The following is a 26,143-nucleotide window of genomic DNA, read 5'->3' on the forward strand; positions in this document are numbered from 1 at the left end:
TGATGCCTGGGGACTCTACTTCACTACCAACGACTTCACCAATACAAACTGAAGCACCAAAATTGAAGAAATCACTGCAAAAATGCAAGAGAGAATTGTCTGATAATGATACTAACAAGAAGAAACCTAACAAGCAAACAAAGTAAGCTGAATTCACGTTCTCAACATGCATATATGAGCATCTGATCCCTCCATCTTAGGAAACGAGAGAACAGGGACTCGGACTTGCCCAAACAAGTAAGTACAAATGACACCAATAAAATTTATGCACTAATAGTCAAATACAGGAGAGGAATGATGCCACAAGAACAATGTTGCACATTGGATCCCCCGTGGGGTCGATATGTTTTGCAAGTTAGCTGATGTCTTTCGTATTGCTCCTCTTGTCAAGCAGCGAGAAGCAGCTGAAAAGGCTGACTACATCGAGGATAAACAGAAGCAGCACGACTGTGAAGCCATCTTGCAGAATGTGTAAGTACATTGTAATTGTGTTCATTTTCGTTGACAACATCATTCTAAGCTCAAAGGATGTAGAGGCTCAGACAATCTGAACCTATAAGACAATCACTGCTGCTGCACCATACCTGCTCACACTGCTCAATTGCAACAAGAAAAAGTGGGAAGAACTCGAGGGGCTTCTCACTGAGGTGAGTACTATAGCTGCATATATGTGCTGGTTTATATACTGGTACCCTTTATAGATGCAAGTGATCATTGGCCAAGTCCTGATCAGAGGATGCCAGTCATCTGAAACTGGTCATTGGACAGTATGCAGTACCGGAACTTGACATAAAAGGTATGGATCCTCCTATATTTGCTGATAATCAGCAGTCACATGCGAAGATGGGTATCAATTACCCTCAGCTTGCTGTGATGCTCTGCCCTGTGAAGTACACTTGGAAGATTCCAAATGGTAAGTACTCTCCACCTCTAGAGGAGGCGGGTAATTCTATTGCTGACATGCTTTACAGCACATACAACCCCTCTGGAAAACTGCTGTATACTATTTCCAAGGATCCCACTGATTATCCCACACAACTGAGATTGTGAGTATTGACTATACTGAACAGTATGTACACTTGACCATTAGAGGCCACTTTTGATTGACTTCATGTTCTTTGCAGTTTGTTCATCAATTATCACCACTTTTATGGTGTGAGTATCCCGAATCTGCTTTGCATTTTCATGTCTTGAAAAAGGGAACTACAGGTGAATATTACACCGCACTTTGAGTTTGGCTTTGGCTTGAGCTACACCATGTTCTCGTGCTCTGACCTTTGTGTGACTCCTATTCAGTCATTAGATGTTGATCAGGCAGATTTGATCACTGCATGGGAGAATGGGGAGGTGTCGCCCATTGCTGAAGGGTCTTCTACTGCACTTTGGTGAGATTTTTGAGACTGGCAATGGATCTGCAGGCTGATATCACTACCAGGCTCCGTGAGCCTACATTTCACATCACTTTCGAGGTTACAAACACTGGACCCATGTCTGGGACTGAGGCTCACAAAATCCATTCATTTGATCATCCTTGTCATACTTACGCTTAAGTTACTCTAATAGATTTCTCAACTCTACAACCACCACCTGACATCTGCTAATGAACCTCCTTCAGTCCTAAAAGGGTTCACAAACATTGAAATTGCACTGTACAACACGGAGCAAGTCTCGATCATGCTCTCGTGCTATGCCTTGTCTATCTGGGACATTGTCACTCAGGGGTGGCGTAAACCTGATGGCCAGATCTTGTTTTCTGTTGGTGTGAGTAGTGTATTTGCTGATGGTTGCTGTTACATCAGGAAAAACTGTATCTCTATATAGAGGACCATCCTCTATATAGCCCCGATAGCACACCACAGCTCTATACAGTCTATCGCAAGCTATCACAGCGCTATAGACCAGTATAGACATCATGAAAGTCTATATTACCATAAAGTTTGGTAAGTGTATTTAGAAGTAAAACATTTCAACAACTATAGACCCCAGTAGACTGTGGGAACTTTTTTCGATGAAAACCAAAGTTGTAGTCCTTGTCAAGGGAAGTCTATCCATAGTCTAATGACTTCAATAGGTTAAGATCCTAGTGAGTTACAAGGAAAATACTCGAAATCGAAGGGTTCAAGAAAGCAACTTGACCGTGGGAACCTTTTTCGATTAAATCAAAGTTGTAGTCCTTGTCAAGGGAAGTCTATCCATAGTCTAATGACTTCAATAGGTCAAGATCTTAGTGAGTTATAAGGAAAATACTTGGAATTGAAGGGTTCAAAAGTGTTAAGGTACACCTTATTTATGTAAGCAAAAATGCGAAAATTCACCTTGTGTGTATTCAAAATCCTAATGCTAACAGTCAATTTCATTGTCTTTTTCTTACTGTCATAATCCTAGTCCTAATAAGCAAAAACTCGAAAATTCACCAAGTCTTGTGTTGTGGCTTTGTTTGGCACTGCTTATGTAAGCAAAAATGCGGTCAACCAACAAGTCTTTTCCCATTCTTTCCTTCCCCCCCACTGCCCCCTCATTAGATTATCTTCCATATTTCTCTTACAATTTTCGAGTTTTTGCCTCTCTTCTCTTCTTCTTGCTTCTCTATCCTTCTCTTGGTGTTGATGTTGTTGGTGCTGGTACTGGTGCTGGTGCTTTGAACTCTGGTAAGTCTCCCTCCATAATTTTCGCATTTTTGACTATTTGACTAATCTTTTTTCTAACCCTCTCCTTCTAGCTCTCTTCCCTCCTGCTCCTCCTCCCCCCAACTATTTTCGCATTTTTGACCATTTGGCAAGTCTTTTCTCTGACTCTCACTTCCTCCTGTCTAATCCTCTCCTTCTAGCTCCCTTCCCTCCTCTTCCCTCAAGAATTTTCGCAATTTTCACTATTTGGTAAGTTCTTTCCTCTCTGATTCTTCCTTCTAGTTCTCTTGCCTCTTCCTCCTGTAATTTTCGCATTTTTGCCTGTTTTGTAGTTATTAGTTTACATGTATTGTAGCAGTTGAAATATAATTTGGAATTTTCGCTTTTTTTAATTTTTAATTTTGAGAACACTATCATGGCAACAAACAGCTATTAAGAGAAATTTTTGCTTTGTGTTTTGAGCTATAAGAGCTACAATAGCTACAATAGTTGTGGTATGTTCCACCCAGCTATAGCAACTTTAATAGAGCTATATAGCACTATACACTGGTGTAGTAAGCCTGCACAATTGGGCACTTGGCTATATGAGCTATAGGGCTATGGAGTCTGTATAGCAGTCTATAGTGCTATGGGTGGCTATATAGCCTTACCACATTTTCCTGATGTAGGACATGTCAAAAGTTGCAAAATGGGGACATCAAGATGCACACATTGGTCTGGCCAGCCATGGTATACTCTGGTAAGAACTCAGGGGAAAATTTTAACCCCAAGTGTGTTCAGGATGGACTGCTCAAAGGATACCTCATTGAGCATGTGAGTTTTTTTTTTTTAAAAAAAATATTGATCCTACAATTGTTTATGTGAGTGATTCAGATGAAGAACCCCAGCCACCAAAGTTAAAAGCAAAGAGGGGGTGTGCTTGCAAGCCTGTTTTGGAGTCACCACTACCATTGCCAGCACCAAAGAAGAAGACAAACTTAAGGCGGCCCACAAGAGGAAATGAGTCTCCATACATCTGAGGCTGCTCTGTTTATGCTGTGCTGATTCTTATATTTCAGGTTGCATCACATAGTATCATTCTGCATCGCATATCATTCCACATCATGCCATGGCATTTCATTCAGATTCATCACTTTCATGCATTTCGCTATGTCTCACATCAACACTTTTGCAGTGCTTTCTGTCTCTTCATTTTCACACTTTCATGGTGCTATTGAGTCTCATCATCCAATTGTTGTACTATCAGGCTGACTCATTTCCACAATGCTGACACTGTGTTAGGTACTGTGCCGGCTCAGGAAGCAGAGGGGTCGGGGCTTGGCTTCAGCTCTTGTGCTGCGCCCTTAGCCGAGTATGTGCCCCGAATTTGGAGTGGGTCCGACATTATCCGACGATAGGACAAGTGGACTGCTTAGGTCCGCTTTGAGGGTCGGGAGGTAAGAGCTACTAGCAGTGGGCTGACTAGGAGCGGAGCGGAGAAGGCGGGGAGTGATGTGGAGGGTGGATAGGAGCAGGGGGAATGTTTGGTAGGAGCGGGGAAGGCAGAGGATGATGCAGAGGATGGAAAAGGGTCAGAGGGGAATATTGAAAGGGGCGGAGAAATAAGGGGGAGACTTGGAGCATGGCTCTAAGTCGGAGTGGAGGGTCAGAGGGTTGGAGGTGACAACAAGGTGAGACTTGTGTCCAGAAGGCAAGGTCCTACTGAGAATTCTCACAAGTAGTAACTGCAAGAAGACAAGTAATATTAAGACTGAGGAAAATATCTAAGTACAGGATATGTTATATACTTCTATGTATGAGGCAGTGATCAGGATAACTATGTTGTAAAGCTATGTACCAAGGATATAATTTGTAAGTACTTACACAGGTGAAGACATAAGTCGGGGCGGATATCAATATGTACATGTCGGATCAGTGATCGAGCGGTAAAAGGAATTACCGGTGATCTGGAAGTAAGGGTCTATGTACCAAAGGGGAAAGTATATATCTAAAAGGGGAAAGAGGTCCAGTTGAATGGAGATGTTATGGAAGGGGACTGGTTGAGCGGTTGAGCGGAAGTGTAGGAGCGGATGCAGACGATGATTGGACGGAGCGGAGGATGGATAAGGCGGAGGGGGTTGGAAAGTGGGGCAGATATTGATATCAGAGTGGTTGGATCAGGTATATGACACACTGTTTTACCCCACCCTGCCTTACGATACCATCAGTGCCCATAGTTGGTGTTGATGCCATGTATTATGATAGCAAATTGACATTTGTTTCACATGACATATCAGTGTGATAACTTGACAGTAGATTGAGAACTGCTTAGCATGAGATATCAGCATGATAACCGGCTAGCATCTGAGGGAGTACTGACAGTTGAGTAGTACATTAGCAAAAAAAATGAACCTAGGTATGACCAGATAAGTGGACCCTGGAGCCTGATATACCTGTGAGAACTTAGAGCCCTTCTAAGGGCCGATGTGACCTTAGCTTGCCATCACTGAACTGGGAAATTTTGGTGATGAAGGTTGTGAGCATAAGGGAAATTTGCAGATGAAGTGATTGCTGTTATTTTCAAAAGTATGACACTGGTTCACAAAGGCGCAAGCTGTGTGATGTAATGCATGACCTGTTAGGGCTGCTCAATTCTAAAAGTTTGAGTTCACTTGGATTCAAGCACCGCTAAGCATCACCAAACCTTGTCCTAAATGGGACTTGTACCTAAACCTTACGGTGCACAGCACCAACACTTGGTATATACAAGCAGTCTTAATGTTAAGACTGTGCTCAGGGGTAAAGTGGAGTCTGAGGGGCTTGGCTTCAGCTCGTATGCTGTGCCCCTTACCTGAGTATGTGCCCCTAATTTTGGAATATAGTCTGACACGAATTCTATGGGTTCCGACAGGACGTCGGAACGGGGGTCCTCTTAAGGAGGACCAACGGACTACTAGGTGAGTGCGGGAAGTCAGGCGGGGGTTGTTCCGCCTGACAGGAGGGAATCGGGAGACTACTGCGGTTGGAACCAACAGTAGAAGCGGAGTGGAAGGAACTGCTTGGACGAAGTCTGAAGCAGAGCGGAACGGAGGGGACGGATGCGAGAGTGCAGGGTCTAGTTCCGATGCACAGGAAGTTGGAGGAGTGGAGGGACAGAGGAATGGGGGAACGGGGGAACAGAGGAGCGGAGGATCGGAGGATGGCCAACCTAGGGAGTCAATCCCCTAGGCCGGCTTAACAGGAGTTGACTAGGATCAGGCCCAAGTCAAAGAACAGAAGAGCAGGGCTTAGAAAAGGTAATATTCAGACTGAGTATCTACAGACAAATGTACATATGTTTATATACTCTAAGTGGGACAGGGCATCAGGTGCAGCGAGTTTGGTACCAGGGATATGGTGGAATTCGAGGTCAAATGAGGTGAGCGTCAGCTGCCAACAGGCTTGTCGCCTTGTTAGTTTCTGTGCAGAACGGAAGTAGAGCAGGTTTTTGTGATCAGTGAAGATGATGACCGGATGTGGGTTTCCTTCAAGATAGTGTCTCCATCCTTGAAGTGTGCGAATGACTGCAAGGAGCTCTCGGTCATAAACCTGATAATTTCATTCGGCTGGGTTAAGTGATTGCGACAGATATCCGCATGGATGATAACTTCCGTTACTGTCTGTTTGCAGGAGGATTCCCCCGGTCGCGCATCCAGATGCGTCTGTGGCAAGGGCAAATTGCCTGGTCGGATCGGGGTTCCTGAGTACTGGCTGTGAAAGGAAGCATCGCTTCAGCTTTCGGAATGCTGCGTCACATAGTGGTGACCATTCAAATGTCCGAGCTTTCTGCGTCAGGTTGATCATAGGATGTGCAATATCGAAATAATGAGCGATGAAGTGGCAATAGAAGTTGCAAAATCCTAGGAAGGATCTGACTTCTTTAACCGATGTGGGGGTTTTCCAGTCGTTGATTCCAGCTAATTTGGCCGGGTCCATCGCTACTTGTCTGGGTCGGATGATCATTCCCAAGTATTCAACTTCTTGGGCGTCAAACGTGCATTTCTCTGGTTTGAGGAAGAGTGTCTCATTCCTGAGGATTTCCAGTATTCTCTTGGTTCGAGCTTAATGCTCATCAAGCGAGTCGGAAAATATCAGAATGTCGTCCATGTAGACGATCATCCATCCTTCGTTGATCTGTTGTCTGAACGTCTGATTCATGTAAGCTTGGAAGGTGGCGGGGGAGTTGCATAACCCAAAAAACATAACCTTTGGCTCAAAGAGCCCAAAGGAGGTTGAAAATGCTGCCTTCCAGCAGTCATCAGGGTGGATTAGGATATTATTGTATCCGGATCGGACGTCCATCTTGGTGAAGTATTTTGCATTGTGAAGTGCAGCGATTAGAGGTGGGATCAGGGGAAGTGGATAAGCATTTTTAACCGTCCATTCATTGAGGTACCTATAATCTTGACAGGGTTGAAGGGAACCTCCTTTCTTTCCTACAAAGAAGAAACCGCTTGCTTGGGGTGACTTTGATGGTTGTATGAAGTCTTTGGCGATATGTTCGTCAATAAATGTTTTGACGGCTTCGGTTTCTGCTGGCAAAAGGGGATAGGTTCTTGCAGACTTTGGTATGAAGCCTGGTTTTGTTTCGATTCTGTGATCAACTCCTGGTCTTGATGGGGGAAGTTGGTTAAGGCCATCTTTAGCAAAGATATCCGCATAGTCATGCAGATATTCAGGGACTAGTTCTTCGAAGGTTTTCTTCTTCTTTTCTTGGGCTTCTTTCATCACAAATTCTTGTGCTTTATTGCTTGTCTTCTGTAGTTCTTCTTCCTGTGATTCCGCCAGTACCCAGGCATTTCTGAGGGGTATGGCGAGGGCTGTTCGTTTGAGTTCTTTTTTTGATGTTCCATCTCGAGTGAGTGGGGAATCAAATGCGAGGTTTTCAATAAGGCGGACCGTGGTGCCATCTACAGCATATTCAACCAGGATTTCGTCGTCATTTAAGACGTATTCCATGGTATTAGAAACTGTTGGGGCGAGGTCAACCTGTCCAATCCATACATCTTCCACCTTGTTGAATTGTTCTTCAACTTTTTTGTCTTTCGGATGTTTTGTCTTTCGTTTTCTTCTGTCCTTCTTCTTTGCTCGACGGATTTCTTCAATGATATGCTGAGCGTCGAGGGGGAGGAAGTTCAGTGGCACAAAGTCATCATCGTCCATTTCATCTTCGACCGTTGCTCACCATTTCTTATGGTCCGGCGAGGGCATGAGTGGGGGAGCGAAATGATTTTCCAGATCAGCAGATGCCCTGTCTCGTTTTGGCATTCCTATGGCAGGTGGTAGTACGAGGGGCGCATCTTCGATTTCTTCCATGCTAGTTGGTTCTGGGGATACTGGTAGTGGTGTGGCGCATGAAGAGGGCGACGAAGCAGGCGTTGGTGAAGATGACGAGGTTGGTGTTTGCGTTGGGGTGATAGGTGGAAGCGGTACTTCAGGTTCTATGGTTTTCGGTTCTTCTTTGGGTTGCTTAGGCGCGGTAGTTTTTTCTACCTGGGCCTGGTCTTTCTTGACCTGTTTTCTTGTCTTCCTGAGGAATTGATAGGGTTTCTTCCCATTTTGTTTTCTTGCATCGTTAATATCGTCTTCAAGCTCCCATGAGCGCCAAGTGGCTGGGAGTTCAATTGTATTGAGGGCCCAATTGATGTCAGGGCGCATTGCGCTAAGCCATGGTTTGCCAAGAAGGAAGTCATCTTTCCATGAGAGTTTAGTGATGTTAAATTTTCCTTTCATGGTTCACTGGTCGATGTGGATGCCCAGGACACAGTAGTGTGTTACTTTCCCAGCTTTTGACGAGCTTCCGTCCACAGTGTTAATGTGGAAGGGGGTTGTATGTTTATGGGTAGTGATGCCATGTGTTTCAACGAATGCTTTACTGACGAATGATCCTCCTGCTCCAGAATCGATGATGGCAGTGGTTTTGATGAGGGGTCTGGTGCAGGATAGGAGTGTCATTGGGACATGGAATTCATTCTTTTTTCCTACCGTACTGGTTAGGAGGACAGGGGTTACGGCTTTCTTGCCTTTTTCTTCTTCAGAGCGCTTCTGGGCGTCTCTTACCTGATCTTTCCTGATCGGTTTCTTTCTTCCTCCTGTCTTGGAGTCTTTGGTCGTGAAGATGCCATACCGGTTGTGGTTGGTGGTGCTTTTTGTCTTGGAGCCCCCTGTCTTGGGCAGACCCTTCAGTCATTTTTCATGTAGAACCCCTGCCCCGGATGTGCCAAAAGGTCGTAGAATCATGGCTAGCCAGTCCCCGGCCGGTGCATGTAGGATAAGTGCTGGCCGGTGTACTATCTTATTATCACTTCAGTATCATTATTTCATGTAGGATTGGTGCTGGCCGAGGTATTATAGGCCAATCTCTTGTATGTAGTATCAGTGCCGGCCAGTCTATAATACTATAACCATCTCTTTTGTCTTGTATGTAGAATGAGTGCCGGCCGATATATCATATGACATATACTAGCCATAAGATCAAGCTGGCTGGTATATGTAGAATATATCTACTGCAGTCTGATTTCATTAGTAGACTGGCCAGCTTGTATCTACGTGGGTAGGAGCATGGCTGGCCAGTTCATAGTCCTTAAGTTAATATACTGGCCATTGAGTGTACTAACCATAGGATCAGGCTGGCTAGTATATGTAGTCATTGGTGAACCTGCCAGTCTGTATATACATATGTAGGAACATGGCTGGCCGGTTTGCTTATGTTTCACTAGCAGACCGGCCATCATGGTTCCACATGTGTAAGACCATGGCTGGCCAGTTTGCTTATATTTCACAAGCAAACCAGCCAGCCTGGTTCCACATATGTAAGACCATGGCTGGCCAGTTTGCTTATATTTCACTAGCAAACTGGCCAGCTTGGTCCTACATGTGTAAGAGCATGGCTGGCCAGTTTGCTAATATTTGACTAGCAAACCGGCCAGCACAGTTCCATGTGTGTAAGACCATGGCTGGCCAGTTTGCTAATATTTGACTAGCAAACCGGCCAGCATGGTTCCATGTGTGTAAGACCATGGCTGGCCAGTTTGCTTATATGTCACTAGCAAACTGGCCAGCCTGGTTCTACATGCGTAGGAACATGGCTGGCCAGTGTAGAGCTTTTAAATTATCACTTTTCATTAGTATACTGGCCTTTTTTCGTCTATGTATGTAGGAGCTAATGGTTCAATTCTCATCCAAGTCTTGACAAGTAGATATATTTGTTGTACAAAATTGATCAGCAATGAAGACAAAGGAGTATATAAGATCAGTTCTGGGCTCTCTTAGAAGGTTGCCTTGTCCTGCCTGATCTGCGGACTTCAGGCTCAATCCTAGGCTTCTTAGACTCACTGGTCGAAGCTTGGGGCATTCTTCTCTTCCTCCCTTTCTGCTGCTGCTGCTCCTGCTCCTGCTGCTGCTCCTGCTGCTGCTCCTCCTGCTCCTCATGCTCCTGCTGCTGCTGCTGCTGCTCCTCCTGTGTCTCCTTTGCCTTCTCCTTCTCCTTCCCCTTTATCAAAAAAACCTCCTCCCCTGGCACCTCACCAAGTCCCCCTTTTGCCAGCTTCTCTATGTGCTCAACAACTGTGGCCAAGACCTGCCGAACAACTTGATCAAGAGAAACCAAGACTTCTAGATCGAAAGCAGAACCAGGTAGGTAGAAAGGTGTATTGGGGTCAGCCTCATCTTCCTCATACTCTATGACGCATTTAGACTCCCTATAGAGGAGCCCAATTCCTAGAATCACTGGCATGGCAGATGCTGCCCCTGAGATTGGAGATGTTCGTAGCTTTTCCAAGCTAGCCTTCAAAGTGTCATAAGACACATGCACGTCCTCAGGAAGATAAGATTCTCCCCAAGACCAGTTAGCCCAGATAGGCAAATCTGGATTCTCCTCTGAAGTTGGCTATTGGACGAACTATGAGCTATGAGATTAAGATACACTCAAAGTTATACTGACCTTCTGCTTGGCAAACTTTGCCAGATCCCTAATGGCATCTATAAGCTCTAGGTAGTCCTCATTCTTCCTTAGAGATTCGAGGAATGCATATCGATCATCGATTGAAACATCATCTGGGGTTGTGTCGGCCGGCTGGGTTCTACGTTCTGTGAAATCAGAGCTGTTCAAGGAAGGAAGCCGGTCGCTGTCTTCTTCGTCTGAGTCAAGTAAGCTTACTCTTTTCTCCTTAGACTTTTTCTTTCTTTCTTCATTCCTTACATTTGCCCGCACATCACCATCCTTGGCTTTGACAAAAACGACTAGCTTCTTGTTTGCAGCCGAATTTTGTTCCCAATGGTTCCATAGACAATTTACCTCCTCAGTCTTCATATGAGAAGGGTCTTTGACCACAAATGCAGTGGGAACAGAACCATGTTCCAAATAATTGGACAAGGCAGCAGTTATCATACCCCAAGGCACAGGTCTAGAGCCCCCAGTGCAGACTTCTACAAACCAAAGCATCAATCAAATGCTAACAAATATGAAGACATAAGAACTTACTATACGAAGCATGAAATATACCCCTAATCAATTCATGTTGGCCCCTAAGGCCAATACCATCACGACTAGGAAGTTTGGCATATCCATCATCATCTAGGATAATTTCGGGTATAGCAGCTTCATTGCCAGCATCCTCATTGTCTGAACCCTCCAGGTCCTGATCATCTGAAGGATCTATTAGTTTGAGTGAATAATTAGTGTTAGTACACGCAAGATTCAAATTCCCATTAGCCACATACAAAACTCGGTCTTTGACCATTCTGCAAAGGATTCAAATCCAGTTGCAGTCCACTCCTTGATCCCATTGGAGCTGACAGAAAACCTCTTCTTGACATTTTGAGGGTCGGTTTCATGTCTGAGACATAGTGATTAGTTAGTCTAGTTAGCCTTGAGAATTATGAAAGTTCAATCACTTACAGACTGACAGACAATGTCTGACTAGCTTTTTTCTTGTGGCTAACAAACATCACCACTCGACAACCCATAGTACGTCGGATTTGCTCTGAAAAGTCTTCAAGTGTTTTCTTGAGGTTGTTCTTCCTATACCTTAAGGAAGATCTTAGACGAGATCAATGGTAAATCTTGAGTCAAACTTACACTACTTGACTTTCTTCTGGTGCCCCCTCCCTATTCCATTTGGTCATGGCAAACTTGACCTCCTCCTGTTGTGAAGGAGACATATTGTCAAACCATTCCCTGGCATGGCCAGTCCGATACTTGATTGAATGTTGGACACCTTTCCTTCTCTGCTCATCCTTGTCAAACTTATCTATTTCTTCCTTGAACAACCTCTGTGCAACATCCCATTCGGTAAGTGATTTCTTGTAGAAGGACGCTTCTCTTGGACGACTTGCGGCCTCTCGTTCCTCGGCCTCTTCCTTGTAGGCGATGATTTGGGAACAGTATTGTTTGATTTCCTATAATGTAGCATTCACACATCAATCAAATGTATCTACATACACAAATAAAATTTTGTTACCTTTTTCAAAGAAGTAGGCAATTGGGGCACATCTTCCTCTTCATCGTCTTCAAGTTCCTTTTGGGCTGCAAGTATAGCCTTACGAATTTTCTTCACCATGCGTTTGAGAGCCTGTGGTGAATCTGCAGTCACAATACCTTGATGATAATGATCAAGAATATATTTAAAGTGAGTTGTCCAGTCAGAAGGCATTGTAGTTCAGTCAAAAAAAAAGGCTGAAAATTTTGATAGAGCTGACAAGTACTTGCGGTAGGAGGGCGGCTGGCCGACAAACTGATTTGAATCCCATATTTAGGTAGTGTAACATTAATATGACCATATTAAGATTATATTCAACAATCAACAATCAGTTCACATGATCATATTCAACACGTTGATTTAATCATGTGACCGTGTGTTGCTAGCCATGCTAGTGAAACTGGCTAGCTATGCTAGTCAAATATAAGCAAACCGGCCGCCATGGTCATACATATGTAGAACCAGGCTGGCCGGTTTGCTAGTCAAATATAAGCAAACCGGCCAGCATGGTTTCACACATGTAAGGCCATGGCTGGCCGGTTTGCTTATATTTCACTAGCATAGCTAGCCAGTTTGCTTATATTTGACTAGCAAACCGGCCAGCATGGTTCCACGTGTGTAAGACCATGGCTGGCCAGTTTGCTTATATTTCACAAGCAAACCGGCCAGCCTGGTTCTACATGTGTAGGAACATGGCTGGCCACTTAATCATATGACCATATCAAGATGATTTTCAACAATCAACAATCAGTTCACATGATCGTATTCAACGAGTTGATTTAATCATGTGATTGTGTTTGAACCACTTAAATTTTGAAGTCTTCAAAGGCTAAGGCAAACAACTGATATTCAAGGGCATGAGAACAAGCAACTATTTGTAATCCAAAACATGTAAAAAAGCAAATCTAACAAGGGTAAAAGTAGTAGTAAAAAAAGAGATGAAATTCAATTGGCCTTCACACAAACTGCAATCCAGCAGGAACCACTCTTTCTGGCATGAGATAGGGTGACTGAGTTCTCTGGGGGGCTGAAGAGATACCCTTTCCTGCACTTTGAGTTCATGCATTCAAAGGAGTAGGTCTTCTTGTGGTTGGCTGAACGCCAAGAGTTAGCCCATCCACACTGAGGGCATTGGAGTGGAAGATGGTGGCCCCAAGGGCGTTCCTTGCAATGCGTCCATGCGAATCTAGTGATGTCCAAGGCATGACAAGCATTAGTCATCAATAAGAACACATCAGTGTGTCTGCCAAGTTTGTAGGACTGCATAAGCATGTCCGGAAAAACTTCGCGAATAGGCAGACACTCAGTCAGGACGAGTTCTGCAAATGATAGAAGAAGGGGAGCCGCAAAGTTTGGCTGGAAACGGATGGCGTTGAAGCAGATGGTAGCTGTAATATGATGACTGGCAGTATGTGTCAGGCTTTGCAGAAGTGCAGGATGATAGACTATGGTACTTACTGAAGGACGGCCTTTTGCAAGGACGAAAAGGACTCCTTGTTGTTAACCAGAGCGCCACAAGACAAAAACCATAGGTAAGAGTCTTTGGCAGCTCTGATGAGCGGCTGCCATGGCGTGAGGATGATGTCCAAAAACTGTAGGTAGAACGGTGAGCAAACAGCATGTCATAAAAGACACTACTCACACCGTCGACTCGGCCAGACACATACGATTTTTTCTTCCTCTCATAGCCCAGGAATGGATCTCCGAGATCGTCGTCAGTATGGTTGGAGATGGCGAACACAATGCGGGGCCAGTTACGTTGAGCCATTAGGCTACGGACCAATTCGCCCACCTTGACTTGGTACATGTCGCTCTTTACCTTGGAGCCGATGTCGAATACGAGCTCGTGGAAAGCGATACCTCCGCGTGGAAAGTAGGGGGAGAGGAAGCGGTACATGAGGTCGAAAGGTCTGCCGGAAGTTTCGAAGTCGACAAGCGTGAGGTGGATCAATACCACAGGCGTGGAAGAAATCTGCGATTGCAGAGATACTTCCAATGCACCGTGGATTGGGAGGAAGGTGGGCAAAACCGGTAAATTGTTCCTGTAAAATCCCTACATAGCGCGTTAAGACACAACTACAGAAGAAGAAAGGACTTACAAAGTAGGCAGCGCGTGTTTCTTCTGTGCGAGAGTCTTGTGCTGCCAAGTGGCAATATATGCACGTGAACATGACGTCGTCGCAGTTGACAGCGTCGGCATGAGTGACGGGAATGTCGACGCAGCGAGAGCACATTGTGCGGGGACAAAGGTCACACAAGTACAGAAACTCGTGGCCGCTTGAACCGTCCCGGCAGACAATGCACCACTGTAAAACACGCGGATTAGTTATTGACAAGGTATGGGGCAAGTACTCACCTCATTATGGCTTGACTGCACCTCACCAGCTCCCATCCCATCATCCATCCCATCCGCCTTGTCCACCTCTTCTCCTCCAGTCTCCTCATCCTTAACCGTCTCCTCCATCGCCAGATCGGAGTTGAGATCCGCGCCGATCGAAGAATCGAAGCCGAGATCAACGCCGATCGAAGAGAAGTCGAGCAAGGGTGCGTAGTTGACAGTTATACGCTTGGCGGTGCCTCCAGTCGACTTCTTGCAGGTTTGCTTGGTGCGCGTCATTGGATTGGTAAGCTGAGGAAAGAGGATGAGCGTCACAAGCGGGAACAGAGAAAGACTTACTATTGAATAAGCTAGATGAGCCTCGGAAGCAAAGACAGAGAAAAGACTTACACACATTTTCCGCATGTAGTACAAATAGACACAAACTGGTTGGTAAGCCAAATAAAGACACGGTTGAATTAACGCCAAGTGCCAAACAACCAAACAAGGACAAATGCACACGCGTCATATCAACAACAACTTCAATTCCCACGGTTCATTTTCTTCGCTCATTACCTTCATCATCATTTCTTTCTTTTCCCCCATTACTTCCTTCACTTCCACTCCCATATCATTCTAAAGGGCACCTTCTGGTGTACCCTTTAGGTCCTTGCAGACTGCAGCTGCAAGGATCTAAAGGCAATGCACTGGAGTCGCCTTACAGTAATGGTGAGTGCTCATTTTCTATTCACTCATTTACTAACTTTCTTTCTATGTTTATTTTCATCAAGGTGTTTTGGCGGCGCCTATGGTAAGTACTAGCACCATATACTTTTATGGCGGTTGTGTGGCTCCGCGCCCCCTGCTTCTTACTAACTTCTCTCCTTTTCAGCGCATGTCCTTTGGGTCTTGGGGGCTACTTTTATGGCGGTTGTGTGGCTCCGCGCCCCCTGCTTCTTACTGACTTTCTTTCCTTTTCAGCGCATGTCCTTTGGGTCTTGGGGGCTACTTTTATGGCGGTTGTGTGGCTCCGCGCCCCCTGCTTCTTACTAACTTCTCTCCTTTTCAGCGCATGTCCTTTGGGTCTTGGGGGCTACTTTTGTGGCGGTTGTGTGGCTCCGCGCCCCCTGCTTCTTACTAACTTATCTCCTTTTCAGCGCATGTTCTTTGGGTCTTGGGGGTTACTTTTATGGCGGTTGTGTGGCTCCACACCCCCTGCTTCTTACTGACTTTCTTTCCTTTTCAGCGCATGTCCTTTGGGTCTTGGGGGTTACTTTTGTGGCGGTTGTGTGGCTCCGCGCCCCCTGCTTCTGCTTCAATGTCTGTTGGGTCTGGGGGCTACTTTAGTGGCGGTTGTGTGGCTCCACACCCCCTGCTTCTGCTTCAATGTCTGTTGGGTCTGGGGGTTAATTTGTTGGCGGTTGTGTGGCACCGCGCCCCCTGCTTATCTTGGGTCTGGGGGTTTATCACTGACTCCGTCTTTTTTCAGCACTGGTCTTGGCTTGGCTTGGTGCGCCTCTTGCTTCTCTTGTATCACTGACTCCGTCTTTTTTCAGCACTGGTCTTGGCTTGGTTTGTGTGTGGTGCGCCTCTTGCTTCTCTTGTGTCTTGGGGTGGGTGTTTGTCACTGACTTCTTTTTTTCAGCGATTGTTCTTGGTTTGTTGGCAGTTGTGTTGTACTGCGCCCCCTGCTTCTTTGTGGTAAGTGTCATTTGTCTAATCAACGTCTGTCTAACACAGTTGTAGGATGTATATGGTACTGCGCCCCCTGCTTCTTTGTGGTAAGCATCGTTTTTCTAATCAACATCTGTCTAACACAGTTGTAGGATGTATATTACACATTTTACTACTTAGTATTCTCTTCGAGCGTGAGGCTTTGGTGAGGAGGGCTCCCTCATCAAAGTCTCACTGCTTGCCTTTGACTTCCACTTTCAATGTTCGCATTAAACTTGTAGTAAAATATTAGCTTGTGTACTTCGCACTATTTCTTTGAATAGTATGCCAAAATGACGCGAATTCTTGCTAGTGGAAAAAATCACGTGACCGTGTGCATTTTCTTGATACACCAGCTGTGCCGGTGGAAAATGAACTCAACACCAATGTTCTCAGTGAGAACTGCAAGTGTAAAATCTACAGAGATCATGTAAATAGCTTTAGAATCATATCAAATGGACAAAGCGACTGAAAAATCTAACGCAAAGAATCTAACACAAAGATGCTTTATGAAATCGAAGCTTGGTTGATTCAACTTGAAGCACACAAAATAAAAGTAACCAATGTGAAACACCATCGAAACACTTTGTTTTGCATGCAACACATAATTTCACTAGCAGTACCTGCCGCCTTCACTATTACTTACTACTACTCCAAGAAGGTAAGCTTTGACAACTCTCTGCCTTGTCAAGTGCGCCATTTGGTGTGCTGAAAGTGCCGATCAGTAACATTTGAGACTCGATGTTACTTCCAGTCCCGTTCTAACTAAACCCCCAATGTTGACTTTGACTTTGACTTTTCAGATCACTTTTCCCTTCACAACACCAAACTGCCCATTCCACTCATCACCCCATCATGGCTGCTGTGCATGGTCCACTTGCACCTACCCACCCACCCCCCTTTCAGAATGCCCGGAGCATTCCTCATTCGTGTATTGTTATCATCCTACACTGTTGGTGGGTCCACTCATCACCCTATCACAGCTGCTGTGCATGGTCCACTTGTACCCACCCACCTATCCCCCTTTCAGAATGCTCAGAGCATTCCTCATTCACGTATGGGTTATGATCCTGCACAGTTGGTGAGCCCACTCATCACCCTATCACTGCTGCTGTGCATGGTCCACTTGTACCTACCCCCCATCCCCCTTTCAGAATGCCCAGAGTGTTCCTCATTCACGTATTGTTATCATCCTACACTGTTGGTGAGTCAACTCATCACCCCATCATGGCTGCTGTGCATGGTCCACTTGTACCTACCCCCCCCCCCTCCCCCAACCCCCCTTTCAGAAAGTTCTTATTAGCCGCTCATCATTCCACACGTTCAACTTCGCATAAGCGCCACCCAAACCCCAACCAACTCAACCTTCCACGAGACACTCTGACCCATTTCATGGTCATGAGCAGCCTTCGTGGTTGTGCACAAGGTTCATAACCCATCTGTTTGCTTGTCCCAAATTACCTCCCCCCCATTGTCTTCTAACTCTCAAGTGAAGCTCCCACATTTCATCGCATATGCCCTCCACCGCACGAAGTATCATCCCACACCATTAGTGAGTTCTTATTAGCCGCTCATCATTCCACATGTTCAACTTCGAAAATCATAGAATACTTAGAGCGCGTTCCTTATTCAAAATTCAAGGGTAACAAGGCACTTGTCACTTGGAACCGAGCTGACCGGCCTTATGTGTGATGTAATCTATTAGAGTTCCGAATTCGTGGAACTGTTGATTTCATATATGTATACCATTTTAGTCAAATTAGCCACTACTGTTTTCTATCAGTTGCTTCCATCATTTCATAATCATCTACAATGTACCTAAATTGGGACAAATTGACAGTGTGGGAATTCAGACGGCTATTTTTGCTTTGTTTCAGTCGGTTCATATTTTCTCCCTCCCTCACATGGACAACTCAAGAAGTGAAACAACAAAGCTAAGGGCTGCACTGACTGGTCAGATCACTCAAATTATGAGGGATTCTGCAAACACAAGTGTTTTCAAGGAGGGGAAAGTACAATCTCACCTTCTACACAAGGCAAGGTATGACAGTTCATCATTTAACATTATGTTTTGACTTGCTAACCTGTTCAGGTTGAGAATTGGAGTGCAACTAAACAGTTGCTTGGCAACAGCTGATGCCCCATCAAAGTGTCCTTCCTCAATATCCGAATATGAAATAACTCGAGCAGCGCTCACAATTGCTTATGCAATGGTAAACCCTTGTGAGTTACTTATGTAATAACTGTATTACCAGGGTTTTGATCTGAGTGGCAGATCATGTAGACTGGGATGTTGAGAGATATGCCGAAATGGCAAAGTGCTCTCCACCCAAGGCAGACGGTTCACCCTCCCCAGAAATAGAACGATTACAGAAATACTTCCCCCCAGCAGCAATAGGCAAAATGTCTGCACCAGCAACCATTGTGGACAAACATGGTAAAATAATGATGGTGTACTTGCCTGGTATCTTGTCAAGATCTCGAGTTGTAAGTTTGTTATTTGATGGGGATTCCCTCTCGTAACATTATTTCATTTTGTAGGACTATGTGAACACAGCCACTAAGGGTTTGCGAAATATGCTTCTTAGAACTGTTCCGACTTCATCGGCCTCAAAACAATCTTGGTGATCTCAAGGCTTTGTTGTGCCTGAGGGAGGGGGAATTTTCGGAGCTGGAAGAGTTACAGTATCTCCGGCATATTTTATGCAAAGACATGAGGTATTTGTCTAATCAACAACATCTAGCCAGTTCTTGCTCATTTTTGCAGAGAATTCAAGACCCACTGGTCACATCTGCTTCATACTCATCTGCAGAAGTCCAAGAGTGGCTCGCCGCCTTATTGACTACTGAATATTTTTGGAACGCAATTACCGCTGCCTCGGCTCCTGGTCTGTTTGAAGCAGGTTCCACTGCTATTTCGGAAGTTGTACAGCAAGTCAGGAGGGCGAGTAAACCAGATGCAGTGCCTGTGTCTCAATAGCCCTCAATCTTTTCTGGATTGGAAGTAATTGCCAACTGTGTCACATTTTCTCATAGAGACCCTGGTGGGGCACCTTCACTCTTTGATCTTTTAGTGAGTTTGGGTAGTGGTCATGAGGCCAAGTTGACATTACGAGATATTGGAGCGGAGCTGGATTATCACCCTGGGACCATGGTCTTCATTTCAGGCAAGGTTCTGGAGCATTCTATCGGTCCATGGATTAAAGGAGAAAGGATTGTCATTGCCCATTTCATGAAAGATAAAGTTCATTCTAGAGTGGGGGTGCCAAGACCAGCATTTCCAACACAGGACTTTTTTTTGCAGATGGTGGGAAGGCAAACCAAAAGAGAGTGAAGTACGAAATGTCAGAGGGGGGTGGGGGGGTGAAGGGATAAGTCAGGTGTTTGAGCATACATACTAGATCTAAATGAGGTAGTAGTTTAGCCATTTCTATCAATGATTTTGTCAACTACAACCAAAATATTAAGGACATCCTCTTTTGCCTTAGTAACAGTATGTCTCCTCAAAAAAAAACTCGACTCAAGGCAGCTACATTTTCCTTCAAAGGAAGAGGTCGATTATCCAAAGGCAAGGACCTAGATGTCGATTACGTGTCTCACAAACAAGTCCTTGGAAAGAAAAGGAAGATGACCTGGGTGGAATCATGTGCCGATGCCTTCTATGACACTGCCCCAACATCATCTCCTTCCTCTAGCCCTCATAAATGGGTCAGAGAGGAAACTCAAGGGTTGCCAAGCATTCAGGAGGAATTTGATGGAGAAGTCCTCAGTGACTTTAATTCATATACAGAGAACCAATCAAGAAAAACAAAGGTGACCAGATTGATGCATAGCAATTTAATTCTATACTCAATCGAGATCAAATGAACTAGACTCAGAACGACTTTATCCAAGAATATCTGCCTTTCCGAGACTCATATCTCGATATCCTCCTTGACTTGGAGAAGCCCTCTGATGTCTTGGAGTGCCAGTCTTGTCAGATTGGTGAAGGGAAATTCCATTGTTTGACATGCAGTGGGGATCAGACATTTTGTCATCCTTGCATTGTCAAAACCCACCAACATTTGCCCTTTCACAAGGTTCAACAGTGGACTGGAAAATGCTTTGAAGACAAGTCGCTCGAAGAATTGGGTATTGTCTGGTATATGGGCCATGGGGGGCAACCATGTCCATTTTCTGAAGACCCACAGGCATGGGAGGATATGCCATTGGATGCAGAAGCTGGGTCTGTGCCAATGGAGACCTTTTCCAGTTCAACTACGACATCCACCCTGACCATCATACATTCAACTGGAGTGTTTTTGCACAATGTTGTTTGGTGTGGTTGTCCTGGGTCTAAGCATCAGCAGCATCTGCAGTTGCTGAAGGCCAGGTTATTTCCTGCAAGCGTCACTCGACCCCGAACTGCCTTCACTTTTGAAGTCTTAGATCATTTTCTAATTGATGCACTGGAGTGCAAGACTTCAGCATCAAGCTTCTTTGAGAAAATTCGATGAATGACCAATCACTCATTCCCTGGTACTGTTCCTGTGAGAGCATATAGTTATTCTTTTCAACAGTTGGACTGACCATATCAAATGTCTTTGCTGGCTAGAATCGATATCGAGAACTCATGAGGGTGTCTCGTCTATGGAGAGACTTGATGAGCCGAAAATGCTTCGGATTTGGCCATGACACTAGGGAGAAACCTGGCAAGGGTGATCTGGCTTGGTTTTGCCCTTCGTGTCCTCAGCCTGGCATCAACATACCTGATAACTGGCAAGACAAGTACGAAAGGCAAGTCATCTATTGTTGGTTCGGATTATAAGGAGGCTGGCTTTCTCTTCTATACAACATTCAAGAACATTATACTGACTGGCCAGCTGTGTGCTTCATGTTGTACAAAAACTCTGGCCTTGCTGGCTTAGTTTCCAACAAAGCTGGCCAGTACTGTATAGACAGGCTGTAGACCTGGGCCGGCCGGCCAAACTCTGATATTGTATTTGGCTGGCCAGGACTGTATAGACAGGACGTAGAACCATTCCGGCCGGCTAACCTCAGATAATACATTGTCAGTCAACACTGTACAGACACAAGTATGCAAGCCTTGGCTAGCTGTACCTTCTATTTATTTGACCTCATTCATTGAACTTATACTTATTCTTTACACAGTTGGCTCATTTCGCAAAGATTCGTTGTGGATGGAAACTTTACTGCTCAACATATGACTATGAAAAAGCCACAGTTAGACATTAGTCTTTCAGATGGTCTTGGTTATATGGTGAAAGAGAGAGAATATCAGACTCATCTCTCATTGGCTGTCGAAAGTAAGGAGGTGAGTTGACTTTTAGCAAGGGTATTTGACTTTGCTTGACAGCCTGTATAACGCTCTTCTTGTAGCAATCACCGAGCAATCAACACTGCAAATATCAGCAGGAGTAATCTTCGAGCAACAGGGGTAGGAGCAACTGCCTGTGCCTGACATGGATGCTTTGTTCCACACAGCATAGTTGATTTTCAGAAGGGCGAAAGGTCTGTACATCCTCCTAAACAGCATGTTAAGTGAGCTCATGAGATGTTTAGACACATGAACATTGACTATTCAATATGCAATGCTTTGAATTATCATTCGGCTGGTATAGACTCCTCTCTCATTATTTATGATGTGGGGTGTCAGTGGAGTATTAATTTTTTACAGAGAGTTGCTGAGAGCCAAGGCTTATCCGTACCAGAAAATATGCAGATCATCCCTGCGGTTGGAAAATTCCATCTCAGCGCTCACAAATTGGCTTGCTTTGCAAGGTACAGCCTCAACTTTGTTCAAGGCGCTGGACATGTTGATGGGGAGATTTTGGAGACCTTATGGGCACCATTCAATAAGATTTCCCCAACTGCTCGGTCAATGAGTCATGCTCATCGCCAAGAAGTTCTTGATGATCATATGAGAGACTCAAACTGGAAAAAAATAGTTGGAATAAGTAAGCACTTCAATCATGTATATCTAAAACTGTGCTTGACACTTAAAATTCTAGCGAAGACTCTCTTGACCAAGTATAAACGTGCTCTCAAAGGCGTTGATGAGACAAAATCTCCTTTTGATGAACTGGCCCAGTCTCTGAATCCTGGGAAGATTTTGATGTGGGAAATTGATGAGAAAAAGGCTGTGGAAGAATGTGGGGAGTATCTTGACATCTACCAGTTGCAGATCAACAAAGGTAAGTGAGCTCTGTCTGAGGCTTATAAGACATCTAATCTGGAACTGAGTTCAGCCCCAACTATGGCAGAGATTCGGCTCAAATTAACCGAGTTTGAGAACGTTGACGACAGACTTCCAGGAACAGTATCTTGGCTCATCACTGGTATCAATCTGGAGGATTTACAGTACGTAATCAATTTGATTGGAACAACAGAATCGCTTGACAAAGAGCTATTTTAGGGATGCATTGAGAGCGAATATACGACAACTTCCTAATGATGCAACCTCTGCTCAGAAAGCTTCTATAGAAGAAAAGAGACAGAGATTGGCAGCTAGGATTGCCAAATTTCATGAAACTGCCGATGCTATGACTGCTGGCATGGATCTTGATATTGGAACAGTGCATTCTGACGATCCTAGATTCTGTCGTACAGATAACGATGGTAATGAGTGGGTGGAGGTTTCAGATGAAGAGATCTCAGAGGATATAGATGAAGAAATCCTCACAGAAGAGATGGGTATCTGGATGCCATCTTCGACTTCTCGACACAACAGATTGACTCTTGGGCTGGGCCCCCTTCAAGCTGAAGAGTTGGAACTTCAAAAAGGCCAAGCCAACGACTGCCTAGAAAACCTTCGTATGGCTCTCGGTCACAAGGCCCTTATTTATCGTCAGTATTTTCGAAGTGCCGATTCTACGTGGGCTGGCACCAGGTCGAAGCAAGAAGCTCGTCGATGTCAGCTCAAAATTGACAAATATGTAAGAAGCTATCAGAGGGCAAGGTCAGCAATGCAACATCTAGGCATGGACGAAGCTACCTTGGGCAGTATTTATCGAGAAATATTGCCCACCGAACTGAGTATAGACAAAGAGGTGACAGAAGAAAATAGATTTGGTCAAGGGTCAGACAGACTGGCTTGGTTTTGGAGGGTGAATAATGCCAGCGAAGGTCAAGAAGATGCTTGGATGGATGAATGTAAGAACAAAATTTCATCTCAAGTGCAAGTCACTTCAACTCACTCTGATTTAGTCTATAGGGTCAACTGGTTGAAGGCAAAGGCTAGATGGAGTAGATGGCAGGAGGAGTTGAGTCTGGTAAGACATGAAATGGGTTGGACCATAAACTGGTTCAAGTATCACCAGAAAGAATGGAACAGAAGGTGGCAGCAAGCGACTAGACCTGGTCATCAAGCCTATGCTTATCAACAGGTCTTGATGTGGGGAAGGTTTGCTCAGGATGCTGAGAAGGCTTTCAATGGGTGTGGATTTGTACCTTGATATATTATACCCACACTCCTGCAAATTGCACATTGAATGAGATGCCCTAAGTCTACCTACTGGGCAGTATTAACTTAAGGACTGCGAACAGGCCAGCCATCCTCTTAAATATGTAGACCCAGGCTGGCCAGTTTCTTAGTGAAATATTACAAACTGGCCAGCCATGCTCTTATACACGTAGAACCAGGCTGGCCGGTTTGCTAGTCAAATATAAGCAAACTGGCCAGCCATGCTCTTACATATGTAGCACCAGGCCGGCCGGTTTGCTATTGAACTATTAGCAAACTGGCCAGCCATGCTCTTACACATGTAGGACCAAGCTGGCCAGTTTGCTAGTGAAATATAAGCAAATTGGCAGGCCATGCTAGTGACATATTAGCAAACTAGCCAGCCATGCTCTTACACATGTAGGACCAAGCTGGCCAGTTTGCTAGTGAAATATAAGCAAATTGGCTAGCCATGCTAGTGACATATTAGCAAACTGGCCAGCCATGTTCTTACATATGTAGAACCATGCTGGCCGGTTTGCTATTGAAATATAAGCAAACTGGCCAGCCATGCTTTTACACATGTAAAACCAAGCTGGCCAGTTTGCTAGTCAAATATAAGCAAATTGGCAGGTTTGCTAGTGAATTATAAGCAAACTTGCCAGCCATGCTAGTGAAATATTGGCAAATTGGCCAGCCATGTTCTTACACATGTAGGACCATGCTGGCCGGTCTGCTAGTGAAACATAAGCAAACCGGCCAGCCATGTTCTTACATATGTAGATACAGGCTGGCAGGTTCACCAATGACTACATATACTAGCCAGCCTGATCCCATGGTTAGTACACTCAATGGCCAGTATATTAACTTAAGGACTATGCACTGGCCAGCCATGCTCCTACCCACGTAGATACAAGCTGGCCAGTCTACTAATGAAATCAGACTGCAGTAGATATATTCTGCATATACCAGCCAGCTTGATCTTATGGCTAGTATATGTCATATGATATATCGGCCGGCACTCATTCTACATACAAGACAAAGAGATGGTTATAGTATTATAGACTGGCCAGCACTGATACTACATACAAGAGATTGGCCTATAATACCTCGGCCAGCACCAATCCTACATGAAATAATGATACACTGTACACCGGCCAGTACCTATCCTACATGAAATAATGATACTGAAGTGATAATAAGATAGTACACCGGCCAGCACTTATCCTACATGCACCGGCCGGGGACTGGCTAGCCATGATTCTACGACCTTTTGGCACATCCTGGGGCAGGGGTTCTACGTAAGGAAATGACTGAAGTATGTGTCTTGGGGTGGTACTTTTGATCATGGGCTCTATGGCCTTTCTGTCCGCAAGCGAAGCATAGTCCTTTCCTTATGCTATGAGCACGCTGGGTCTCAGTTAGTGCTGGTTTATTAGCGATGAGTTTGTTTCGGGAGTTTTTCGGGGATATGGCACCATTTGGCGTTGCTTGCTAGATCGGATCTGAGTTGGGTGGATGGATTCATAATGAATTATCCCAGCTGTCTGCTGTCCTAACTATCTTGTTAGTCTTCCGGTTGTTAGTCGGGGTTAGGCTCTACAGGTGGTAGAGTTTCAAAAGAGAACTTGAATCTTTTGTTACGCGTAACCTCTCGGATGAGATCTGGCGGCGCTAAACCCACAAGGGGTGTTCGAAGCGTGGCTTTCAGCGCTAGCCCAGCAAGGAGCTTGCCTGCGCTAAGTCTGAGTAAGGGTTGAGGCCCTTACTTGTGTAGAGTCGATTGGAGTTTCTCGAGGATACGATCCAAGAGATGGAAGTCAACTCAAGAGTATCGTCTCAAGAGTAGATGATTCTTTGTACAGAGGGGATTCTCTTAGGCAAGAGAAGTTCAGTCCCAGTGACAAGATCAGATGAGAACTGAGTAGATTCAAGTTAGAGAATCTATCTACTGTACAAGTGATATATATATGTAAGGGTGAGATACCGGTTGAGCGGTAAGGGCGAAGGGCATGGGGAATCCCCATCAATGAGAGAACTGAAACAAAGGGAAGGGCATAGGGTTCAGTAGAAGCCGTGGCTTCTGTGATCTAGGGGAAGAAGCGAGAGCTTCTCGCGTTTCAGAACAACAGGATCAAAAAGAAGAGATGAAAATAGAATAATCGTAACCATGGTCCAGGTCTAGACGAGTCCAAAGAATGAAATGACGTGTAACGCTCATGTTACTGTAACACTGGATCCGAGCACCTCCAATAACACCCGTGAACATCCCTACTGCTGGTCCGACCCCCTGTTTCCCTGTCCACTCCATCCCTCCTACTCCGACAATGCACAAAGTGCACCTCAGCAGAACTAGCCCTGCTACATCTGCCCAACTCCGCTCCACTCCTCTGACACTATATCCCTACCATCCGACCCTACCTGGAGCTCTGCTCCTCTGCCCTATCAGTCTGCCCGATCCTACTCCTATTCCCTCCACCATCTCCACTTTTCCAACCCACTCAGTTCCTCCATTTTCTCTCATATCAGTCTGCCCAACTATTAGTCC

The 26,143-nt window shown here is 45.0% G+C and overlaps 9 protein-coding genes across 9 annotated transcripts; 7 read left to right on the forward strand and 2 right to left on the reverse strand.

Annotated features, from left to right (window-relative positions):
• Positions 1-936: 936 nt before the first annotated feature.
• On the forward strand, positions 937-1,502 carry EDB91DRAFT_1005033 (uncharacterized protein; the record flags this gene model as incomplete). The annotated part of the gene is made up of 4 exons (XM_041312300.1): positions 937-1,046; positions 1,093-1,123; positions 1,210-1,385; positions 1,436-1,502. Coding segments are annotated over 4 exons (384 nt in total), but the record flags the coding sequence as incomplete, so codon positions are not given.
• Positions 1,503-2,431: 929 nt separating this feature from the next.
• On the forward strand, positions 2,432-3,013 carry EDB91DRAFT_1349802 (uncharacterized protein). The gene is made up of 3 exons (XM_041326034.1): positions 2,432-2,648; positions 2,720-2,876; positions 2,910-3,013. Exons 1-3 carry the CDS (start codon positions 2,462-2,464, stop codon positions 2,980-2,982), a joined length of 417 nt encoding a protein of 138 aa, XP_041172717.1. The 5' UTR covers positions 2,432-2,461; the 3' UTR covers positions 2,983-3,013.
• Positions 3,014-9,897: 6,884 nt separating this feature from the next.
• EDB91DRAFT_1085677 (uncharacterized protein) lies at positions 9,898-12,298 on the reverse strand (the record flags this gene model as incomplete). The annotated part of the gene is made up of 7 exons (XM_041315922.1): positions 9,898-10,533; positions 10,588-11,072; positions 11,128-11,301; positions 11,367-11,482; positions 11,545-11,667; positions 11,725-12,044; positions 12,107-12,298. The coding sequence occupies 7 exons, from the start codon at positions 12,296-12,298 to the stop codon at positions 9,898-9,900; spliced, it is 2,046 nt and encodes a 681-aa protein (XP_041172718.1).
• A 771-nt stretch (positions 12,299-13,069) lies between these two features.
• EDB91DRAFT_1252963 (uncharacterized protein) lies at positions 13,070-14,741 on the reverse strand (the record flags this gene model as incomplete). Its single annotated transcript, XM_041323584.1, has 5 exons — positions 13,070-13,526; positions 13,583-13,716; positions 13,767-14,177; positions 14,224-14,430; positions 14,481-14,741. 5 exons carry the CDS (start codon positions 14,739-14,741, stop codon positions 13,070-13,072), a joined length of 1,470 nt encoding a protein of 489 aa, XP_041172719.1.
• Positions 14,742-15,690: 949 nt separating this feature from the next.
• EDB91DRAFT_1085679 (uncharacterized protein) lies at positions 15,691-16,588 on the forward strand (the record flags this gene model as incomplete). The annotated part of the gene is made up of 8 exons (XM_041315923.1): positions 15,691-15,829; positions 15,931-15,951; positions 15,998-16,024; positions 16,087-16,142; positions 16,188-16,222; positions 16,296-16,320; positions 16,439-16,486; positions 16,511-16,588. 8 exons carry the CDS (start codon positions 15,691-15,693, stop codon positions 16,586-16,588), a joined length of 429 nt encoding a protein of 142 aa, XP_041172720.1.
• Positions 16,589-18,800: 2,212 nt separating this feature from the next.
• Positions 18,801-19,488, forward strand: EDB91DRAFT_1059927 (uncharacterized protein; the record flags this gene model as incomplete). The annotated part of the gene is given in 3 exon segments (XM_041314297.1): positions 18,801-18,872; positions 18,922-19,122; positions 19,135-19,488. Coding segments are annotated over 3 exon segments (627 nt in total), but the record flags the coding sequence as incomplete, so codon positions are not given.
• Positions 19,489-20,113: 625 nt separating this feature from the next.
• On the forward strand, positions 20,114-20,650 carry EDB91DRAFT_1059926 (uncharacterized protein; the record flags this gene model as incomplete). The annotated part of the gene is made up of 1 exon (XM_041314296.1): positions 20,114-20,650. A coding segment is annotated over one exon (537 nt), but the record flags the coding sequence as incomplete, so codon positions are not given.
• Positions 20,651-21,786: 1,136 nt separating this feature from the next.
• Positions 21,787-22,110, forward strand: EDB91DRAFT_1010090 (uncharacterized protein; the record flags this gene model as incomplete). The annotated part of the gene is made up of 1 exon (XM_041312401.1): positions 21,787-22,110. A coding segment is annotated over one exon (324 nt), but the record flags the coding sequence as incomplete, so codon positions are not given.
• Positions 22,111-22,365: 255 nt separating this feature from the next.
• EDB91DRAFT_1059905 (uncharacterized protein) lies at positions 22,366-23,608 on the forward strand (the record flags this gene model as incomplete). The annotated part of the gene is made up of 3 exons (XM_041314293.1): positions 22,366-22,514; positions 22,570-23,306; positions 23,361-23,608. Coding segments are annotated over 3 exons (1,134 nt in total), but the record flags the coding sequence as incomplete, so codon positions are not given.
• Between the last annotated feature and the right edge of the window lie 2,535 nt (positions 23,609-26,143).

The sequence above is a fragment of the Suillus paluster genome (genome assembly GCF_016628075.1).
Source record: "Suillus paluster strain FC165 chromosome Unknown EDB91scaffold_76, whole genome shotgun sequence".
Classification (NCBI taxonomy): domain Eukaryota; kingdom Fungi; phylum Basidiomycota; class Agaricomycetes; order Boletales; family Suillaceae; genus Suillus; species Suillus paluster.

Bases quoted from the DNA above. Each gene is read 5' to 3' on its own strand.
- EDB91DRAFT_1349802 (XM_041326034.1), top strand. From the start codon at position 2,462: ATGCGGTCAACCAACAAGTCTTTTCCCATTCTTTCCTTCCCCCCCACT. The intron at 2,649-2,719 runs GTAAGTCTCCCT...CTCTCCTTCTAG, and splicing joins TGCTGGTGCTTTGAACTCTG to CTCTCTTCCCTCCTGCTCCT. The intron at 2,877-2,909 runs GTAAGTTCTTTC...TCTTCCTTCTAG, and splicing joins TTCGCAATTTTCACTATTTG to TTCTCTTGCCTCTTCCTCCT.